Raw genomic sequence first — 21,621 nt, forward strand, 5'->3', positions numbered from 1 at the left:
CAACATTTTTCTTGAACATCCTACATTTTGTAGTGCCTCGTCCTCCTTTGTGGTGCCTCATCCTCGTGCCATCTGGTCACCCTGGACCCAAGGGCTTTAAAGGTCAAAAACAGCACTTCGAATTCTGCCCAAAAAAAAGACTGGTAGCCAATGCAGCTGCTTGTGGTAATATTAATAGGAGAATTTGCTTAAACTTCTTTTTAAAGAAAGGATGGGAAATATCATTCATTCACACATACTGTGGACACAGTCCTCTTGGTGCACCATGCCAGTGGGTACACTTTTCTCAGGCTTGCACAGCGATGCTGCAGGAGAGCAGACAAAATCTGTCATCTCCAGGCAGCCAGTTTCTCCAAGGCCTTTCGTCCATGATGTCTTCCATCACACTGCTTTTACCTACCCTAGCCTAGTGCAATAGCAAAATCCCTTTCCTTTCTTTTCAAAGATATCAGCTAGAATCATGCTTGGAGCCTTATATAACTTAATAATAATAATAATATTTTTATTTATAGACCACTATTCCGCAATGATCATAGCGGTGTACAGTAAAATTGCAAAACAATACAAAAATTGCAAGGCCCTCCTCCCCCTCAAGATGGTGGTTGGAGGAGGGCTCTTCGTCTCCAGCCTGGCCTCTCTCCCCCTCAAGAGGGTGGTTGGAGGAGGCTCTTTGTCTTCAGGCCAGGCCTCTCTCCCCCTCAAGATGGTGGTTGGAGGAGGGCTCTTTGTCTTCCAGGCCAGGCCTCCTCCCCCTCAAGATGGTGGTGGGAGGAGGGCTCTTTGTCTTCCAGGCCAGGCCTCTCTCCCCCTCAAGATGGGGGTTGGAGGAGGGCTCTTTGTCTTCCAGGCCAGGCCTCTCTCCCCCTCAAGATGGTGGTTGGAGGAGGGCAGCAGCTGGACATGTTTGCCAATGTGGCACAGCCACACTCAGTTCAGGGTTGTGGAAGTGAAGTTGCCATCTTTCACATCATTGTTGAAGAGTGTGCATTGCACATGCAAGACATGTGAGCATTTGGTTGCTTATTTGGTAGCATCAAAATACACTGGTGTGGCAGAGCTGTCCAACCAGTTCATAACACTGTGAAAGTAAAATTTGACTCCATCTCCTTGATGTAAGATCCTACCTACCTTTCCAAACTATGGAAATTGCATTTTACCTAACCATTTTGCTCCCTCCTGCTGACATTGCCTAATGCCGATGTAGTGCTTCCATGGAAAGCCAGCCTTTGTCTCCCACAATATCATTTCAAAATATAAAAGTTGAATTTTATCCAACAAAAATTCTTCTTTATATTGCTGTAGGTGAATTATCTAGTTTTCTTTTTTTCCTTTTTTTAAAAAAGGAATTAAAGAAAGGGGGAGCTATTGTGAAGAACTTCAAAAAAAGTTATTTCCAAAAGTTTTCTGAAACAAGAAATTAAAGCCTGAAAGATGAAGAAATTGACAAGGGAAAAAGCACAAGGGAAGGAGGGAGAGAAGGAAGGAGGGAAGGAGAGGCTGTTTCTTATACTTTCATTTTCCCTCTCCTAGGTGATTGTTCTCCTTGTTCTAAATTCATTTCAAAGCCAGAGGGAAAAGAACAAGGATGGAAAGGAAGAATGCAAAAAGAGAGAGACGGGGAGGAAGAGAAAGAGAGAGAGAACCTTTAAAAAAATCGCAATTCAGTGAAGCGTCTGTCCCTTGTCTAATTCCTTTGCTGGCCTGTAGCTGATGGTGCTCAGAAATATAGAGCGTCAAGCTCTGACATTTCATTTCTGCAGAGAATTGAAAAAGGGTTTGCTGTAATTCATCGCTTCTTGTAACTCAAACCCTTTCTGACAGGAGTACCTGCACTGTCTTTTAACGGTGGCACCGCTGCGGCTGTAATTGGACATGAAAAATGATGTCGTATTTGCTGTGAGCTTGGGGAGGGGATGGCCAGAGTTGTGGGAGGGGGGAGATGTGTGTTCTGACGTGTGTGTGTGTGTGTGTGTGTGTGTGTATACATGTTCATGCTTCCCTGGAATGCATCAACTTTATTTATTTTTTTTAAGCCACTAAGAGAAGCATGATGGGTTAATCTTTCTCCAGTTTCTTTAACCAGAACCTTGAGATGTTTGGGTCTTTGGAAGCGAACCTGGAAACATTACTGGCTTGCATCCTGTTGATTGTTTAACCCCAACAGGATGCAAGTGCTTACACTTTTTTTGCTCAATGTATAATGGCCAAATTATACAACTATGCTGGCAAGCTGGAGCATGTCCAGAGGAGGGTGAACAAAATGATGAAGGCTCTGGAAACCATGGCCTAAAAGGATTGGCTTAGGAAGCCAGGTATGTTTAGCCTGGAGAAGATAAGGTTAAGGGGCGATATCATAGAATCCTAGAGTTGGAAGAGACCACAAGGGCCATCGAGTCCAACCCCCTGCCATGCAGGAAATCTAAATCAAAGCATCCTTGACAGATGGCCATCCAGCATCTATTTAAAGAATATAAGAAATATTTGGGAATTAAATACAGTTGTGAGCAGTTTCTACAAACTATCTTTTGAATAACTCTTCTAAGCAACCCCTAGTAAAGTACTGGACATATTTTTCCTGTTGTTTCGCTAGAGGGTGGTTTCAAAAGTTGCTCCAGGAAAGATAAAACTGCATAATTTCAGGGCAAAACATGCTTTTAGATGAGTGTTTTATCTCAAAAGGAATATTTAAATGTTCCTTTTGATATGCTCATGCCAGAGCTTGGCGGGGGGGGGGGGGGAATACTTTTTTGGACTACAACTCTCAGAGTCACCAACCAGCATAGTCACTGCCCATGCTGGGTTTAAGATTCTAGGGGTTGTCGTCCAAAAAGGTAACTTTCTTCAGCTGTGCTTGAAACTAATAATAATAACAATAATAATAATAATACGTTTTATTTATAGACTGCTATTCCGCAATGATTATAGCGGTGTACAATAAAAATTGCAATACAAAATTAGCCCCTACCCACCCCCTCACTCCCTCCAGGATGGATGATGACAGTTGGCTGTGGAGGGAGAGCTCTGTCTCTTCAGGGTAGTCCCGATGGTGTTGGACCTGCCCTCCCACTCCCTCCAGGCTGGACGATGACAGTATCAACAAGAAGCGTATCACATATTTGGAGAAGTACTAAATATGAGATGATGCCAAGAAATGTGAGAAGGTCCAGTTAGGTCATCTCACAATGGAATACTCAAAGAACCAGTTCCTTAGCCAATACCTCCTTATTCTTAACATGTGTGTGTGTCTGCATCCAACAGCACATGTTCATGCACACCCACAAGTTTTAAGTTACCCACAATAGGAAGGTGCTTTTTCATTCAGTTCATTTTGACATCTTAGAATTAAATGTTTCAGATCTTTTTTAGAAAAGATTTTGCACATTCTAATGATTTAAAAAAAAAAAATCAGAGTCTTTTTAAATGAATCTGGGCAAAGTCCATTCTCTCTTTTTGCTGTAAATGCAAAGTCCTTGTGCCTCTTTCCCCATATTTGCTGCTAATGGTGGGGAGAATGCATTATATATTGTTCTACCAATATTTTTGCATTAATGGATATTGTAAGCTCCCTTGGGTCCCATATAAGGAGAAAGCTGGGCTATAAATTAAATATTTAAATTTCCACTTTCACACAGGGACAAGAAACACCCCCCAAAACAACAATTTCTTTGCCTTTGAGAGCATTCACAGATATTCTTTATGTTCTACTGTACAGTAGTTTCACCCCTTTGAGCAAATCCTGTCTTATCCCTTCTTTCTCTTCCTGGGACTTCAGTCCTGCTATGCTTTCTCCTTGCAAACACTCTCTCTCAGGAGGGGGAGATTCCATCCACCGAGAAAAGAAACTTAATTATTTCCCTCTCAGTCTTTCTCCCCATAATTGGTGTCTTTCATGTCAAGATGATCTCAATTTGTATTATGGGCTGTGTGTGTCTCTTTGCTCTATAAAAGAATTGTCAAGTGCAGAAATCTTCCATGTACATTAAATTACACTCAGCTTTTAGTTATTAATTTCAAGGGGTTATTTTCTTCCCCGCCTTTTACTTTCTTGGGGAAAGTGTCTTTTCCCTTTCCCCAACCATTGGCCTACTGTCTTTCTCTTGTGCAACAACACTCACTACTTCTTAGGAAATCCATCCAGATGCATCAGATGGTTCCTGGGCAATGGAGTCAGCGCTGACATTTCCTAAAGAAAACCAGTTCTGTGTATTATATTTTTTCAGTATTTTTACAGTATTGGAGGGCAGGCCAAATAATAAATAAATAAATAAATAAAACTTTTATTTATACCCCGCTTTTTGTAATAAAACAATAAAAGCGGCTTACATAGTTATAAACATCCAACATACACTACTTAATATTACAAAATCCTCCCTTAAAAAAGAATTAATATTAAAATAAACTATTAATATCAAATAAACAATGGGCAGAATGGTAGGGTGATACCTGGTGTGAGGGAGTAATCATTTTACGGCCAAGTGCTTTTATTCAGGAAAGGTCTGCTGGAAGAGATCCATCTTGACAGCTTTTTTGAAGCTGTCAAGGCTGGTAATTTGATGGATCTCATCTGGCAGGCCATTCCACAGACTGGGAGCAATTGCAGAAAAAGTCTTCTGGGCGGTTGCAGTTAGTCTGGTCTTTAAAGGCTGCAATAAATTCCTCCCAGAGGACCTGAGTGTGCGGAGTGGATTATATGGAAGTAGGCAATCCCTTAAATAGGTTGGACTCAAGCCATGTAGGGCTTTAAAGGTAATAACCAACACCTTGTACTGCGCCCAGAGACCAATAGACAGCCAACACCTTAGCCTCTGAAAATGGGTCACAGGGGCTATTTATTTCAAGTGTCTAATGGTGTGGGAACACACAGCTAAAGTACCCATGAGGTGTGGCCCCCCAACTTTCATTTCAAAGTATCCATCAAAGGAGAATCTACCACCTTGTGAGGTTGCCTATTCCACAGTTGAACCTCTCGTCCGCTATTAAATAGCTATGCTGGCAAGGGTTGGTGGGAACTGCAGTCCAACAATATCTGTAGGGCCAATCACTCCATCCCTCATTCTAAAGGAAAGGTAGGGTTCAGCCCTCAAGAACATATCTCTTATTTATTGGAACTGGTGTTCAGTGCAAGGCACTTTGCTGCATGAGGCAAAGAAAAGAAAAGGCAGTTCTCCTAAGTGGAGAGGACTGGGAGATGAACACATGGTTTATAGATATGATTATTCACTGCATACTATGGTTTATAGTTATTTGTGGGTTTTTCAGGCTATGTGAGGTTGTGTTCTAGAAGAGTTTCTTTCTGACATTTTGCCAGCAGCTGTGGCTGGCATCTAGCCACAGCTGCTGGCAAAACATCAGGAATAAACTCTTCTAGAACATAGTCTCATAGCCCAAAACCCCACAAAAAAAACCTGTGGGTGCTGGCCATGAAAGCCTTCAACTTCACATACTACTGTTTCATTACCTGGCATAGCTGCTGTCTCTACATCCTTCTTTGGCTAAATGCCAGTGGATCACCTGCCTTCTCCTATACCACAAGATAGAAAGAGTAGAGCTTTGAAAAATTACTTTTTCAGACAACCATGCCAGAAATGTCCAGCTGACATGCCCTGCCCATGCAATATTACAAGTTATAAATTGTTTTGTTTGTTGTTTACATGCTATTTGTATATCTTTCTACCCTCCGTGCTCAGAGGATTCTCTATTCATTTGAATTTAATCCTCACAACAGCCTTATGAGATAGGATAGGCTGAAGTCACTGTATGTGTCCCAAGCTGGTAAAGTGAAATGTTAATGATTGGAGATTTGAGTTTTCTCTTTCTTACTCTAACCACTAGACCACACTGCCTATTCAAATGCACTAAGAACTGTGTATTTTATGTAGTCAGTCAGATTTTGGAAGAAGACTGTCCTACTCTACTTTTGATTTTCTACTCAGTGGGATTTCCAAATCAAAAGGGACATGACATTTTTAATTCTTCCTGATGAAAGAACTTGCAAAAATCAATATGTTTTATACCTTTAAAAAGTGAAAGCCTTACACTCAGCAGACTCAAGATTCTACACAATGTAGAATGTGGAAACTGAATTAAGTGACTATCAATTTGAATTTCAGTGTCAGAGTGAGAGACTCGGGTAATTTACTTAAATTTCCCCTTTCCAGCTGATATGATCAGAAAAGAGCAAGGTGAGTTTAACACTGTTTGTAGGACTCAAAACTGTCTTAGATTTTTTTTTAACATTAAAAAACAGTACAGTACTGGAAATAGATGTGCCCTAGACAATGATACAGAAATGAATTAGAGTCCCAGTTAGAGATGACTCATGAAATCAATTGGATTTACCTATTTGTTGACTTGTCTATTCAGCAGTAGATCCAACAGCTATACAGTACTCTAGTTGGGAACTAATGCTTCAGAGAACATGGAATACTTCTCACCAGATGGTTCCAAAGCCGAACTTGTAGGAAGAGAAGTCTCTCAAGTGGATGTGTTCTCCAGAAAGTCAGGTTTTATGCATATCTGAGAGGGAGCTTCTCTGGGAACAGACCAATCTTCTCTGTACTTCACCAACACTGTTGCAGATTGGGAAACCCATATTTGATATCAGTGGTGGCTGGTGGCTTCCATGTCAGTGGAATGGTGAACTTTAAAGAAGATTCCCAAGGTGGTAGTCCCTATCCCCAAAATAGGGCCAATAACTTAAACCTAGAGTGGATTCATCAACCCAGAGGCATCACTAGGGTTGCCATCACCCCAATGTGGTAGCTCATGCTATCACCAGAGCCTGCCTGGTTGACACACCCATAGCCTTCCAGACCACCTTTGCTGTGGTGCTGGGTACAGTACTGCTGCTGCCTATTGGCAGCACAATCTAGATCTGGTGTGATTTTCACCCAGCATTTGGGCCAGAACTGGAAACGACCACATCCCACCAGTAGCCTCTGATGGAGAGCAGTACTATTGCCTCCTAGCAGCCTGTTCCAAGTCTGGCGCAGCTGCAGAGTGAGCTGCCAAGTAGCCACACTAGTTCTAGAAAGGGCTGCTAAGTTGCAGAAGCACCTCATCTCAACCAACAGCTGCCGCTGTTGGGTGGCAGAGGTGCCTTGGCTGGCAGAGAAGGACAGCCAGAAGGGATGTCTGGGGACAGATGAGAACAATGGCATCACTCTGGATTCAAGAAAGGGGAGATTCAGGTATACTTCACTTGGTGACAAATTATGCTGCAGAATTGCCAGCAAGCAGGTTGTGAGGAATACGGTAGTGGGCCCACATCTTGATTAGGGATAGAAAGACTGTTCCAAAATATTTGAAAAATATTTACACAATGCACATCAGTGCACTGAGCAGTGGCGCGCATCATGGACAGATATGCATCAAGCACCGATATACATCACACACTAATGTGCATTGTGCACCAATATGCATTTCTTGCTCTTGTCAGTGTCCTGTTACACATCTTCACAATTCAGTAAAGGGGTTTCTTAAAGCCTCTGCTACATAACTAGGTATATGTGAAGTTACATAATGTAACAGGTCATATAGGAATCCGACCAATATTTCTGATTGTTTTGTTACCTCTACAGACACACACACACACTGTTTTCTGCATAAAAAGTCATGTGTCAACTTTGCAGCAAATATCCCAAATTGCAAACTGTACTGTAGTTTTTAAATACTTTCCTGCAGTGGGAAGAAAATTGCTAAAATTACTTACTGCTCACTTTGAGAATGAAATTAGTGAAGAACAATATGCCTGCTCTTGATATGTTCCACCAGACTGAAAACTCCCCTTGAATACTCCATGGAATTAGATACTGTGATTCTTGGTGACTGCCTGCTTTCCTTCCTTCCTTCCTTCCTTCCTTCCTTCCTTCCTTCCTTCCTTCCTCATTCCCTCATTCCCTCCCTCCCTTTCTTTCCCCATTATCTTTCATGATTGCAGCATTTCAGAAAGCATTTCATAACTGCTATCTAGATTTATTCTAATTGCTCAGCAAACATATTTAGCATTTAGGAGCTATCAAAGTGGCGGACAAGTAGGTTAACATGATGGAGGGCCAAAGCAGTGGTTCTTTGCTGTCTCTGTGTCTCAAGAGGGAAAACGTGCTTAGACGTAATATGACTGTGGCTCTAATCACACTTGGATTAAAAATTATGAGAGCCTTGACTCACAGCTCAAGATGGCTTTATCAGTGATAGCCCCCTGATTTTGGACATTATGACAAACAAAGTAGGGGGAGAGTCATTACCAGTGTATTGGTCATGACAAAACAGGGATGGCTATTCAACATCAGATAGCTACAAGATCTTAGATTCATAGAGTTGTAAGGGACATCTAGTTTGATTCTCTGCCAGTGGTCATTTAGTCTGACCCCCCTGCCAGTGCAGGAACCCACTGCTAAAGCACCCTTAGAGGCATCCATCTAAAATCAGCTTGAAATCTCTTCAGTGAAAAAGTGAATCGATCACCTTCCAAGGCCATTTCTTTCACTATCAGCTCTTACTGTCAGGAAATTCTTCCTAATATTTAGTTGGAACCTCCTTTATTATAATTTGAATCCATTGGTTTGGGTCATATCCTCAGGAGTTATGATGCCTTACGGGGGGGGGGGGTGAGTCCGGAACAGATCCCCCGCCTAAGACAAGGATCCACTGTATCAGCCTTCCCCCAAATATGCATGGCTTTTTATCAATATAAAGGGGCTGAGGTGGCATGTCATAAATAAATAAATAAATAAACTCATACAGTTGGACCTTCTTATACACGGATTTTTTATACATGGATTTAAGCATACACGGTTTGAAAATGTTCCAAAAAAGTATAAATTTACCTTGATTTTCCATTTTTTATAATGGACACCATTTTGCTATGTCATTATATTTAATGGGACTTGAGCATACACGGATTTTGTTATACACAGGAGATCTTGGAACCAAACCTCAGCGTATAACAAGGGTCCACTGTAAAAGGTTGTGTATTCTGAAATCTACATGTGTTGTGTATTCCTGTCAGCCATTTATATGAAGTGGTGCAGATAAATAAAGAGCTTTTGAGAACATCATAGCCCTACTCCCTCAACCACCAGGGCTCCTGTTCAGTTTCTCATATTATTAGCAGAGGTCATAAATTTAAGCATATTATCAAAATCAAAGAGACTAGAGGTTTGAAACCCAGCATTATAGAACCATACAATCATGAGGTTGCAAGGGAACATAAGGGCCATCCAGTCCACCCCACTGTCAGGCAGGAATCCATTGTGAATCCCTGCCTAGCAGGGGATTGTACTAAATGACCTTTGCAATCTCTTCTGACTCTGTGATTCCATAAAGTGACTTCAAGTCTAATTCTTGAAACCTGACTTTATCGTATTTATAAAATGTGACTTTAAAGACAGCTAGACTTTACAGAACTCAATTTTCCCAGCAGTTTTTTCTAAGCAACAGAAATAAGTCCCCTGGTAATGGGATGCAACCACAGACCTCAGAAAAAGATGCAACCTTTGTTATGTAGCTTTCTAGTAGTCCACCTTATGTTGGAGGTTGCTCTGAACTGACAACCCAAGCAGGCAATGGTGGAGTTGCAGTTGCTAATGTTGCTTTCTTCTTCTTTCTTTTCTCCTTGTGTCTCCTCACAGATGAACAGACCAATCCAGGTGAAACCAGCGGACAGCGAGAGCCGAGGAGGTAGTTGTGTTCTGTGTTTCTAGCTTCCAACGTGGGGTGTAATTGTTGTCTGTGGTTTCTCTTGGGCCATGTGTAGATCAATTAGTAACACAATCACTGCCAAAGCCAAATCCCCTCTGCCGCAAAGATGCTCTTTATTAAATCTCCTTCACTTCGCCTTGCTTTTGCTCATATTCAATTATTATTTGATTTTGAAAGGCAGGGAGGTGCCATACAATTGCTCAGGAAACAAATAACAGCCTTGTTAAGAAAAGGGCCCTGGCTGGCTGACTTAACAAATGTGAACGGTCTTGACTGCTGCATGAGTTTCTGAGGTATCTCAGGAGGCCAGAGCAGAAAGTTTTATTCCCATTCTGCTCTGATTTATACCTTCTTTTTGTTTCTCAAAGGGAACTAGAATCTGTCCATTTTGGAAGAAACTAACTTTGGTCTAGCCTACAGTTGGCTGATAGCTGACCTGGAGGGATTTTAGGTGGTCCCTGTCGGCCTTCTTTTAATTTGTTTGTTTTATTTTAATCAAGGTGTGGGGCTTGTTTATTTAAAAAAATTGCCTACAGTTCTGTTTGTACGGAAACGTTGAAACAAAAGTGCTACCCCTGCATAATCATGTTACACTTCCTGTTTTCATTTCAACGTAATGTCCTGGATATGCTTGAGCACAGAGGCTGTGTAAGAATGATGTTCTTATTACAAGAGGGCAATAGTTTAGACAGTCTCTGATCGCTCCTAAGAAGGTGTGTTTCTGTGGCAAAATAGATTGTTTGCCTCCCATACCAGTGGAAGTAGTGATATTAGTGGATTTCTGATTCCAGGGTTGTGTTGTGTGATGCCATCTTATTTATTATCTGGTGTGGTGCTCTGATGCCATGTCATATGTGCATCCAAACCAAGAGTAAAGAAAATATGACTTGTGTGCAGTCAGAGCGCTAGATCAAACTTCTCCAGGTTTGTAATCTATGGGGACCAATGTGAAGGGCTGCTTTAATCTTGGCTGGTACTTTGGTCTCTGGATAAAGTGAGTGGGTATACTTTCCCCACTCCCACACTGTCCCCCTAGCTTAACTGTACAGGTAACTTCTTGGGGTTTCTGTGCTCCTTTTTTAATATTCCAAATGTCTCCTGATCTTTGCTGGAAATCTTACCACTGTGGGTTGACTTGACTTCATGGTGGAGGGGAGCAGAAGAGGGTAATGGAAAGACAGATAGAAAGAGAATGGAGGGAATTCAAGCTCCTGAAGTTGATGTATGCAAGTTGATGCAGTATGGAGAGAGAAAGAGAGTGAGGAGACTGGTGGAGGATGAGACAGTCTGCTGCCTGTCAAACAGGATGCACCCAAAATAATAATTAGAGCAGCCAATTTGCTGAGTGCTCCTTGAGGGTGTGTTGCCTGTGAACCAGCCGCCTTTACCAGGATTGCTAATAAGCAGACGGGTCATGAACAGTGTTCCAGAAAGACACACACACACAACACGCACACAGAAATTTGTGAGACTCTCTTGGCATTGCGGATGCCTCAGCTTTCAGGAAGGGGCTCTGGAAGGGTGCGAGTGTGTGAATCATTTATACCTGTCACACACTCCCCGGTAGCTACCCTCTTAGTATTTTAGCTAATTACTTTCCCCTTGTTCACCCCACTGCTGCCTTGTTTATTGCTCATCTCGGTGTTTCATTATAATGCAAGGTCCAATTGCCAGGATTGGAATGGAAGCCACGTTGTTCCGATTCCCCAAAGAGGTGCTTGCTTCTGGGCTGGTGGAGCTGCTTGGAGGACAGTGTGACTCAAGGGCAATGATGGGAAATGGAGCAATTGTAACCCAAGGGAAGAGTGAAGTGTGGAGGGAGGGGGGATGCAATAAATCTTGGCGGGGTGTGAACAGTACAGTTAGTTTCAGGGAGACACTCTGCATACTAACAAGAAAGCTGAATATCTTAGTCAAAGTGGTAGAAAGTTAAGGTCATGAGTATGTGGTCAGATGGAGCAATGAGTACAAGACACTCATCCCATTCCAACCACCATTGCTGTGCAGCTCAGGTTTCCATCTTACTGTCAACACCAGGGACATGCCTTTCAAAACATGAATTAAGATCTTCAGGTTAGCAAGAGCCAGGAGAAGAACAACTTGGCCCTGTTGTAAATCCCACCACATGAGAGCACCGGCAGTTGTTCTAGATTAGTGATTCCTAAACATTAGTCCTCCAAGTGTTTTGTACTTCAACACCCAGAAGCCCTGGCCAGCTTGGCCAACAGTCAGGAATGCTGGCTGCTGAAGTCCAAAACATCTAGAGAACCAATGTTTGGAAATCATTGCTCAAGATACTGGTAGGAAGGAGGGAATACTGGATGTTGGTTTAAGAATGTATCTGAAAAGCCATCTTCTCTTGTATGAGGCTCCCCTGAATTTAAGAACGTCAGCATAGGCATATCTTTAGTACACCCACACCCCAAGAAGACAAGTTGGTGGGGACGCAAGACAGAGACTTCTCTGTAGCAATGCCAGGAACATCCAAAAGATTTCAGTTTAGCTTTATCTCTGTTGAGCTTCTGATAAGCAGTGAAGACTGCAGTTTCACATGACGTTTCAAGTCAAGTTTGGGGGCATTGGTTTCATTGGCGCGAGACAAACAGTCCAAAAAATATGGTCTCCCGGTGCCTAGTTTTGGTCCGCGGGGAAGCCGCAGCCTCCAGACCATGGGACTTACCCGCAGACCAAAAAGAACCCACAAAAAGTGGGTTCTTCTTGTGACGCCATTATGACGTTGCAGTGCACCAATGGCGCACTCACACGTCATAATGGCACCATGACGTGCGGACGCTATGCATCTGGCACGTAACAATGGCGCCCATCTGTACAGGGTGCCACCATTTTGATGCCCTCGTCACGTGCAAGGGATGAGGGGCGTCTAGAAGTGCCACCCCTCACACGTGATGAGGGCATCTTATCCCATCCGTTTGGACCGGGCCATTATCTACTTTTGGAGCTGATTTCACAAAATAGCTTTAATCTGTGAGAATGTTTTCCTCTTTTGTACATTTCCTTGGGAATTCTAGGGGTCTGAGAAGTGAGAAAGAAATGTTTTTTAATAAACAAACAAACAAATAAAAGTGAGCAGTGTCAACCAAGATGCATGGTCTCGGATTTCCTGCTGTGCACCAGGAGTCTCCAGCTTAAAGTTCATGATGCTCATGTCAGGCCAGTGATAGTAGCTCTGGAGAATGGCACGAGGTTTTGTAATAGGTCATAGCATCCTGGAGAGAACATGTTTCTGATTTTATAGCCAGGTCACTGAGAAGATTTCCTAGATGAAGGTTGAAGATCTGGCTAATAAAAAAAAAACATCTTATTTCTTGTCTTGAAAGAAAACGGCAACTGACCCAAGAAATCCCAGTTACTAATAAGGCCCCACTAGGTGAACCATTTTTAAAAAAAGAGTTTTAGAAAGCCAAACAAAGTCCTTCCTTCCTGTTATAGTGCTTTCATTGTTCTTCATCATTTCTGAATGCACAACATTGTTGCTAAAGTTCTTCTTGGCACTCTAGTTAGAATCATAGAACCATAGAGTTGGAAGAGACCTCAAAGGCCATCCAGTCCAACCCCATTCTTCCATGCAGGAAATCTCAATCAAAACATCCCCATTGACAGATGGCCATCCAGCCTCTGTTTAAAGACCTCCAAAGAAGGAGACTCCACTACACTCTGAGAGAGTCTGTTCCACTGTTGAACAGCCCTTACTGTCAGGAAGTTCCTCCTAATGTTGAGGTGGAATTTCTTTTCCTGTAGCTTGTATCCATTGCTCTAGGTCCTATTCTCTGGAGCAGCAGAAAACAAGCTTGCTCCCTCCTCAATATGACATCCCTTCAAGTATTTAAACAGGGCTATCATATCACCTCTTAACCTTCTCTTCTCCAGGCTAAACATCCCCAGCTCCCTAAGTCGTTCCTCATAAGACATGGTTTCCAGACCCTTCACCATTTTGGTCGCCCTCCTTTTGGACATGCTTCAGTTTCTCAACATCCTTTTTAAATTGTGGTGCTGAGAACTGGAGAAATTACTCCAGGTGGGGCCTGACCAGTTGTAGTGTGTGTGTCCATAGCACTTACCAAAATAATAATAATAATAATAATAATAAATTAACTAAAAGGTATCCCAGACCCAATGAGCTTCCAATCTAGATTTCTATCAGAGGGAAAGTCATCTGAGGAATAACAGAAATCTATACATGAAGAAAATGCACATACCTTTGCTTAGTATAATTTCTAAGAACTTGGGCTCTGTCTGCATGGGTCAAATAAAATGTCCTGTCCTGGTTCCCACAGCAAGTAAGCCTAATGTCTCAAGGCCCAATCCCAAATTCTGCAGTGAAAACTGTCAAGATAACATCCAGCCAGTTCTGCTCTGAACGCACCATATATCCCCTTAAAACAGTGCAAAAATCCTCTCACAATTGTGATGCCGGGTGGCAGTTCACAATGCATCCTGTTGTGTGGTCTGGTGTTGCTGCCACCAGTGTAAGCCGCTTACTCTGTGGTCAGAACAAGGCACCCAGCCATGTGATTGATGCAAGATCTATGTACAAACAACTGCACAGTGTCACAATGGATTCCCCAAGGTAATGGGGGGAGGGGATATTGGAGTAACTCCAGGGCCAGAATATTCCAGGATGCTCCTGGAGTATTCTTCTCAGTGCAGTCCTAATGTCACTGGGATCAAAATGAAGGGGGAAAATCCAATAAAGTCTCATGGTGGCTGATTTGTTGTTATTGTTTTAAAAAAATAACAACACACATTCTGCTCATTAGCTTTGCTGCCTACAGAAGTTTCTATCCAATTAGGAAGGGGATATATTTATATGTGGTAACAGGAGAAAAAGAACAGTAGAAAGAAAATGTAGTTCTGATATATCCCCAATTAAGCTCTCCTGAAGTATTATCATTATCAGTCGGATGTTTGAATGTGAACCTTAGATCAGTTTTGTGGCAACGCAGCTGATAACCCCACCCAAACAAGCCTAATCAGCCCAGGTCTAATTTCTTATTGAAACCAAGTCGGTCTTGCATAATAACTAAGAGATTAGCAAGAAATTATAGGCATAGCACAGGTGTGGGCAGAGCTTTTTCCACTACAGCTTCCAGAATCCCCCAGCAGGTCTGACCAGTGACCATGCTGGCTGGGGGTATCTGGGAACTGTGGGCCAAACAAAAGTTTCATTTCCTTTTTCCCTGTCTGTCAGTTCCTTCTGCCCAACCCATCTGCACTGTTGAATCAATATAAATGAGGACAAGAGATAAAAGCATTTTTTATTTATTTTTTTGCTAACCAATTAAATCACATTCACCTAAATACAATTGCTGGTCCTGACTAGAGCAGATGCACTAATGCCATAGGATTTGTGCCAGTATTGTCTTCCCGTTAAGTAGTTGATTCCCTGCATCTGCAATTTCAACAGGTGGAAAGGTTGACTCACCTTGCAGGGAAGTTGTTAACAGCTATGGGGGGGGGGGGGAGTCTGGCTGATATCCTATGAGGCACTTACAATGTCATGAGGTAGATTTATGGCCTTGTATCTGCTTCTTGTGAGAGCCAATGTGGCGTATTGGATTATGACTCTGGAGACCAGAGTTCGATTCCTTGTTCAGTCATGAAACCCACTGGGTGAATTTAGGCATGTCACTTGCTCTCAGCCTTGGGGAAAGCAATAGCAACCCTTCTCTGAACAAATCTTGACAAGAAAACCCCATGATAGTTTGCTTTAGGGTCACCATAAATCACTTTGTATTCACATTTGTGATTGTGGAACCATTGCCATGACTGCAAATGCCCTGGAAACCCACCTTAAAAGCCAGTCAGATGTCCTAAGCAACAGAGTTATGTGGTTCTGAGGAGTGGGCAGAAGCAAGGACTTTGTTCTTTGTCATTTGCTGGTGGGAGAGGTCTGGTCACATCAACCTGCAGTGCCCTGCTCACCAGCACCACCGAAGTGTATAGCTTGGGGAGGCCAATTGGCTTTTAAGCTGGGTTTCAAGGGTTATATCAGGAGATGGTTCATTGATACATTATTGAAGCTACAGCACTGAGGTATGATTTTGACCTCTGTACTGAAGTATTTTGAACATTGGAAAGCCCTGTAAAATACTGTTGGATGTATTACAATGGTGAGAACAAGTAGAGTGGAGAGATAATCTGACCTTTGAACAAATGGGACAGATTCTCATTGTCCATGGCTTTCCTTCCTTCCTTCCTTCCTTCCTTCCTTCCTTCCTTCCTTCCTCTGCCTCTGGCTTTCTTTCTTTGTCTTTTATCATTTTTCCAAAATACAAACCTGAGCTCTTTGATGTGAATGAGAAGGGAAGTATGTGAAAGAAAGTCCAAAGGTTACTTGAAGTTCAAGTGTAGATAATGCTTGGCACTGAGGGGATTGAGAAGGAGGGTGATTCTCAGAGAGCCTGTGTTGTCTTGCATGGTGTTCCAGCCTCTTCAGCACGCGAGGCTACCCAAAACATCCTATTTCTCTCTGATGGTGTGGAAACAGAGGTAGGATGTGTGACTGAGTGCTCATTGAGGTTCTTGTTGAATTACACACATGAGACTTGCTTCCTTAGGACCTTTAGCTGGTGCAGAACAGAGAGTCTTTGTAAGTCTTTCTTACAGACTTACAGAAGATGCTATTTATCTCTTTCTAGGGATCACACTGGACTCAAATATGTGCAGAGCATTTTAGATACCACATTAAGGATGTAATTATGTGTGAGATATGACGTAAAATCATGGTTGGCATTCTCTTAGTGACTTACACCTGGTTGTATTTTTTAGACATATAATCATAGAATCATAGAAACGGAGAGTTGTAAGAGACCACAAGGGCCATCCAGTCCAACCCCCTGCCATGCAGGAAATCCAAATCAAAACACCCCCGACAGATGGCCACCCAGCCTCTGCTTAAAGACCTCCAAAGAAGGAGACTCCACTACACTCCGAGGGAGTTTGTTCCACTGTCGAACAGCCCTTACTGTCAGGAAGTTGGCATAATGTCCGTATTCAATTGAAGGTCGTGGAAGCAGAGTTGAACATGTATTGCCATTGTGCATATGGTGCCACAGTGCATTACACATGCAGTTGTGATTTTGTGCATTACTCATGCAAATGTGAACTGGGCATTGCAATAATGCATTTCACATTTTTTTCCATATTCCATTGTGCAATAGTGCAATGAACTAATGCACAATTGTCATGTATCTCCCTGAGTGTAAAGTTATACTTAGTCTGCTCAAGAAGGATTTCAGCCCATAATTAGATTGTTTTTGTTTCTTTAATGATTGAATTAGCATGATTAATTAATATCCCACCGTTTACCCACAATATGGGACTCAAGGCAGCTTGCACTGTAGGATAAAAACTAAATTAATAACTAATACACAGTGTATAAATATTAAATAGGCAATCCTATTTAAAATTAATTAATTTTGAAACATTTTAAAACATGTTTTCAAATAAAAGAACCAGCCTACCCCATTAGAAACTCTTCTGCTCAATCGGTTAAGTACTGATTGTTATTGTTGTGTGTCTTCAAGTTGTTTCCAACTTATGACAATTCTAAGGTGAACCTATCACTGAGGTTTCTGGAACATACTGATTCTATAGACTAACACGGCTATGTATATATTTGACCTCTGTTATTGTAAATGTGAGCCAAATTCTACAACAGCTCATGCTGCCAACTTCTTTGTTTAGTTAGTCTCAAGGGTGCTACAAGATCTCTCTGCATACAGTAACAGAGTTGTTGTTGATTCTGGGTTCACACTGCAAATAGAAGCATGTAAAGATTGGGTTGTGAATTTGGTTGCACATACAGTATCCTGATTTAGTTGTGTAGCATTGCCATTTGGCAAGGAGATCTGCACAGCACAATCAATCCATCACACGTGGAGATTTATGCTCCTTGACCCCACTCTAGGAACTTGGTCAGTGACTTTTTGTGAAGGCTCAAAATGATGGTCACTTCCCAGGGGTAATTGTATCACAAGAACCTGAGCTTCAGACTTCTAACAGGGACCCGTGGAAGACACAGAGAATGTTGCTAGGCTTACTGAACATTTTGTTGCTGCTGCTGCTGCTTCCCTGAAATTTCTCCAGGCGATAAACTGCCACATTTCACATTGGGCAGAATTCCAGGGAAATGTCATGCATACTACCCTGAAACTGGTTCAGCTGTCATCCCCTTTTGGAGAAGAATCTGGGGAATGGTGGTTATGGTGGCAGGGATCGAGCAGGAGACAGAGAACATCCAGCACCTTGTCAAACTACAATGCTCCGGGGAAGTCAAGGCAGTCTTAGGACAGTTTTAGGACAGTTTTAGATCCTACATTGCGGTTGTATAGTGTATGTCTCCACATAGACAGTTATGCACTGATTGTTCTACGTATCTCTTGTGTTGAATGGCAGTGTTTCTATGACCTTCCATGCACAATCATGCAAAGTACACATCTACACAAGGAATGGTACAAACATACACAACTACACCTCCACACCTTTGAACTGAATGTGGATGTTCAACATTGGCAAAAAAATGTTCATCCATTTCCAGAAGTGAAATTATGCATATGTAAAGTGGTTTGAGTGCCAGACTAGAACTCTAAAAGGCATGGAATTAAGTCTCCCCTTAGCCATGAAGACCCCCTGGGTGACCTTGGGCAAATCACATTCTCTCAGCCTCAGATGAAGGCAAAAGCAAACATCCTTCACACAAATCCTGCCAAGAAACCCTCATGATAGAACCATAGAATCATAGATTTGGAAGAGGCCTCAAGGGCCATCCAGTCCAACCCAAAGCACTACTGAGAGATGGCCATCCAACCTGTTTAAAATCTTCCAAAGAAGAAGACTCCACTGCATTCCCAGGCAGCTTATTCCACTGTCGAACAACTCTTACTTGCAAGACATCCTTCCTAATGTTTAGGTGGAATCTCTTTTCCTGTAGATTGAATCAATTTGCTCTAGGGCCTGTTCTCTGGAGCTATAGAAAACAAATTTGCTCCATTTTCAGTATGACGTCCCTTCAGATATTTAAACAGAGCTATCATATCACCTTCTCCAGGCTAAACATACCCAACTCCCTAAGCTGCTCTTGATAAGGCATAGTTTCCAGACCTTTCACTATTTTGATATACCTCCTCTGGACACACTCCAGCTTGTCAACATTCTTTTTGAATTGTGGTGCCCAGGGGATCAAAGCAAAATGGAGTGGTACTATTACATCCCTTGACCTAGATACTCTATGTCTACTGAAACAGCCTAGAATTGCATTGGTCTTTTAAGTTGCCTCATCACACTGTTGACTCATGTTCAACTTGCAGTCTACTAGGATTCCTAGATCCCTTTCGCATGTACTATTATCAAGCCAGGTGTCCCCCATCCTATATCTGTGCATTTCATTTTTTTTCCCCACCTAAGTGAAGTACCTTACACTTATGATAAAATTCATTTTGTTAGTTTTGGCCTAGCTCTCTAATAGATAGGTTCACCTTAGGGTCACCATAAGTTAGGCATGATTTGAAGGCACAAAACAATAACAACAGATGCTCAAGAATCTGTGCTTAGTGATGTAAAACTGAGATAATGCAACTGGCAAAAGTTAGGGAAGCAAAGTGGTTAGTATGTCCAATGAGGACTTCGGAGATCCATGTTCAGTCACCATTGAAACATGAAACCCACTGGGTGGCCTTGAACCAGCACCTGACTTACCTCACTGGGTAGTTGTGAAGATAAAATGCAGAGGAGAACACTCATGTACATTACACTGATAAAAGTTGGAAGAAAGGCAGGATACGGGTGTAATCTTTTAACAGAAAGCAACCAGTGAGTTGCAGCCTCTATGCAATAAACCAGACAGGGAGGAGGGGTAGAAATTGGCACATGGGTCATTGGACAGTTGAGAGTAGTGGACGGGGGCAATTTACAGTTCTCCTCCCACAATGCATCTGGAATTAGAGATCAGAAAATCTGTAAAGCTCTCAGTCTCATTTCTCTAGTTCTCTTTGGTATTCACATTCCATCCCAATTACCATTTTCTGTTGAAATATCATTTTTCTACATCTTGTAGAAAAAAATTATGCATATTTTCATGACTATTTTCTCCCCTAAAAGTAAACATGTGTGTACATATTTTCACTCGTGGATGCATTTTGATGCATTTTTTCATTGATGTTTTTGCAATGTGTTAGTGTGCGTTTTTCAAGTAGAAACATTTTTACTCTTGCTCCTTCCCATAAATATAGGCATGGTTTATCTGTTTTTAATTTACCAAAATCCTTTAAAAGCCTTGCAAAATATACAGATTTTGGAGGCAAGATAAACCCCACTCCCCTACTTACCTAAGGGGCTATACAATGGATATTTTCATAGGGAATCAATTTCTTCTTTTATGCAGACAAAAGTGATATCAGATAATTGTAGAACCATCGTACCATTGAATCATAGAGTTGGAAGGGGCTGGAAGAGCCCCTTTACCATGCAGGAAGACACAACTAAAGCATTTCTGAGAGATAGCCATCCAACGCATTTAAGAATCTCTGAAGGAGGAGAGCCCATCACCCTCCGCTGAAGTCTATTCCACTCTTAAAGAGATGTTACCACCAAAAAGTTCATGTTAATGTTTCAGCAGAATCTCTTTTCTAGTATCTGGAACCCATGGGCTCATGTTCTAATATCTGGAGCAGCAAAAAACACGCTTGCCTCATGTTCAACATTATATCCCTCCAGAGTCTGAAATATGGCCACCATATCACTTCTTCATCTTCTCTTGTCCATGTTAAACACACCCAGCTCCCTAAGTTCATAGGGCTTGTTTTGCAGACCTTTTACCAGTTCAATTTATCTTGTCTAAAAATGTTCAAGCTTGTCTGCATCTATCTTGAACTGGGGTGCATAGAACTGTGCATAGCATTTCATCATAATGAGTGCCAGGAAACCTTATGTATTCAAATCGGGTATTTTAGTCTTCTAGGGCCACATTCAGTTCCTTCATCTACACAGTAATGGGCCTACAAGTAAGCCATTCTGCAACATTCTTGCCTGACAAGATGTATGTAAACAATCTCCCCGTATTTCAACTACATGCCGTGTGTGTGTGTGTGTGTGTGTGTGGTTTTACAAACAAACAGCTGGTACCATAAGACAAAGGTCCCAACAGATATATTGGCTACAATCTTGTTGACATCTTATCCATGCATAAGTTCTCCTATGGAAAGAGTTGACCATGGCCCATTCCGCACGGGCGTAAAGTACGTCCCCAGGATGTACTAGGGTTAGGAAAGGGCGTGCTTTACGCACACCCCTAACCCTAGTACATCCTGGGGACGTACAAAACGGCAGCGCCCGTTCTACACAGGCGCCGCCATCTTGACGTCGTGGATGCATAGTGTCCACACATCCCGTGACGGAAGTGACGTCACGAGTGCGCCATTGGCCACTTGCGGCGCCACTTCCGGGGCGCAAAAAGAAGCTGCTTTTTGCAGCTTCTTTTTGTTGCATTCGGAAACCACACGGTTTGACCGCTGCAGTTCCCGGATGCAGCAACCAGCAGCACCGGCAGAGTGCCCAAAATGTTGTTGTTGGCTGCTATGCCTTTTCCAGATGATTCTGATATTTGACTATCCTATCCTTGGATTTCTTGGCAAGATTTATTTAGCAGATGTTTGCCATTGCCATCCTCTAAGGCTGAGAGACTGTCCAAGGCCATCCAGGGAGTCTCCTTGGTTGACTTGGGAATTGAATCCTGGTCTCTCTGACTCCTAGTCCAACACTCAAACCACTAAACCATGCTGCCTCTCTTGTTGATGACATATGCAGCATAAATTGCCCTACACCTGTGGATAGAAATTGGATAGAAGTTGTGCACCATTGTGAAATGGGATTATTCAAGTTATTTCTACATTGTAGATGTAC

At 42.3% G+C, this 21,621-nt stretch overlaps 1 protein-coding gene across 1 annotated transcript in view; it reads left to right on the top strand.

The window, feature by feature from the left end:
• Positions 1-21,621, top strand: part of CELF4 (CUGBP Elav-like family member 4) — an 817,890-nt gene that overhangs the window by 423,626 nt on the left and 372,643 nt on the right. The window contains exon 2 of the mRNA XM_042453288.1: positions 9,633-9,681. Within this exon, the coding sequence (XP_042309222.1) occupies positions 9,633-9,681 (49 nt within the window). The remainder of the gene's footprint in view (positions 1-9,632; positions 9,682-21,621) is intronic.

The sequence above is a fragment of the Sceloporus undulatus genome, chromosome 2 (assembly GCF_019175285.1).
Source record: "Sceloporus undulatus isolate JIND9_A2432 ecotype Alabama chromosome 2, SceUnd_v1.1, whole genome shotgun sequence".
In the NCBI taxonomy this organism is placed as follows: Eukaryota; Metazoa; Chordata; class Lepidosauria; order Squamata; family Phrynosomatidae; genus Sceloporus; species Sceloporus undulatus.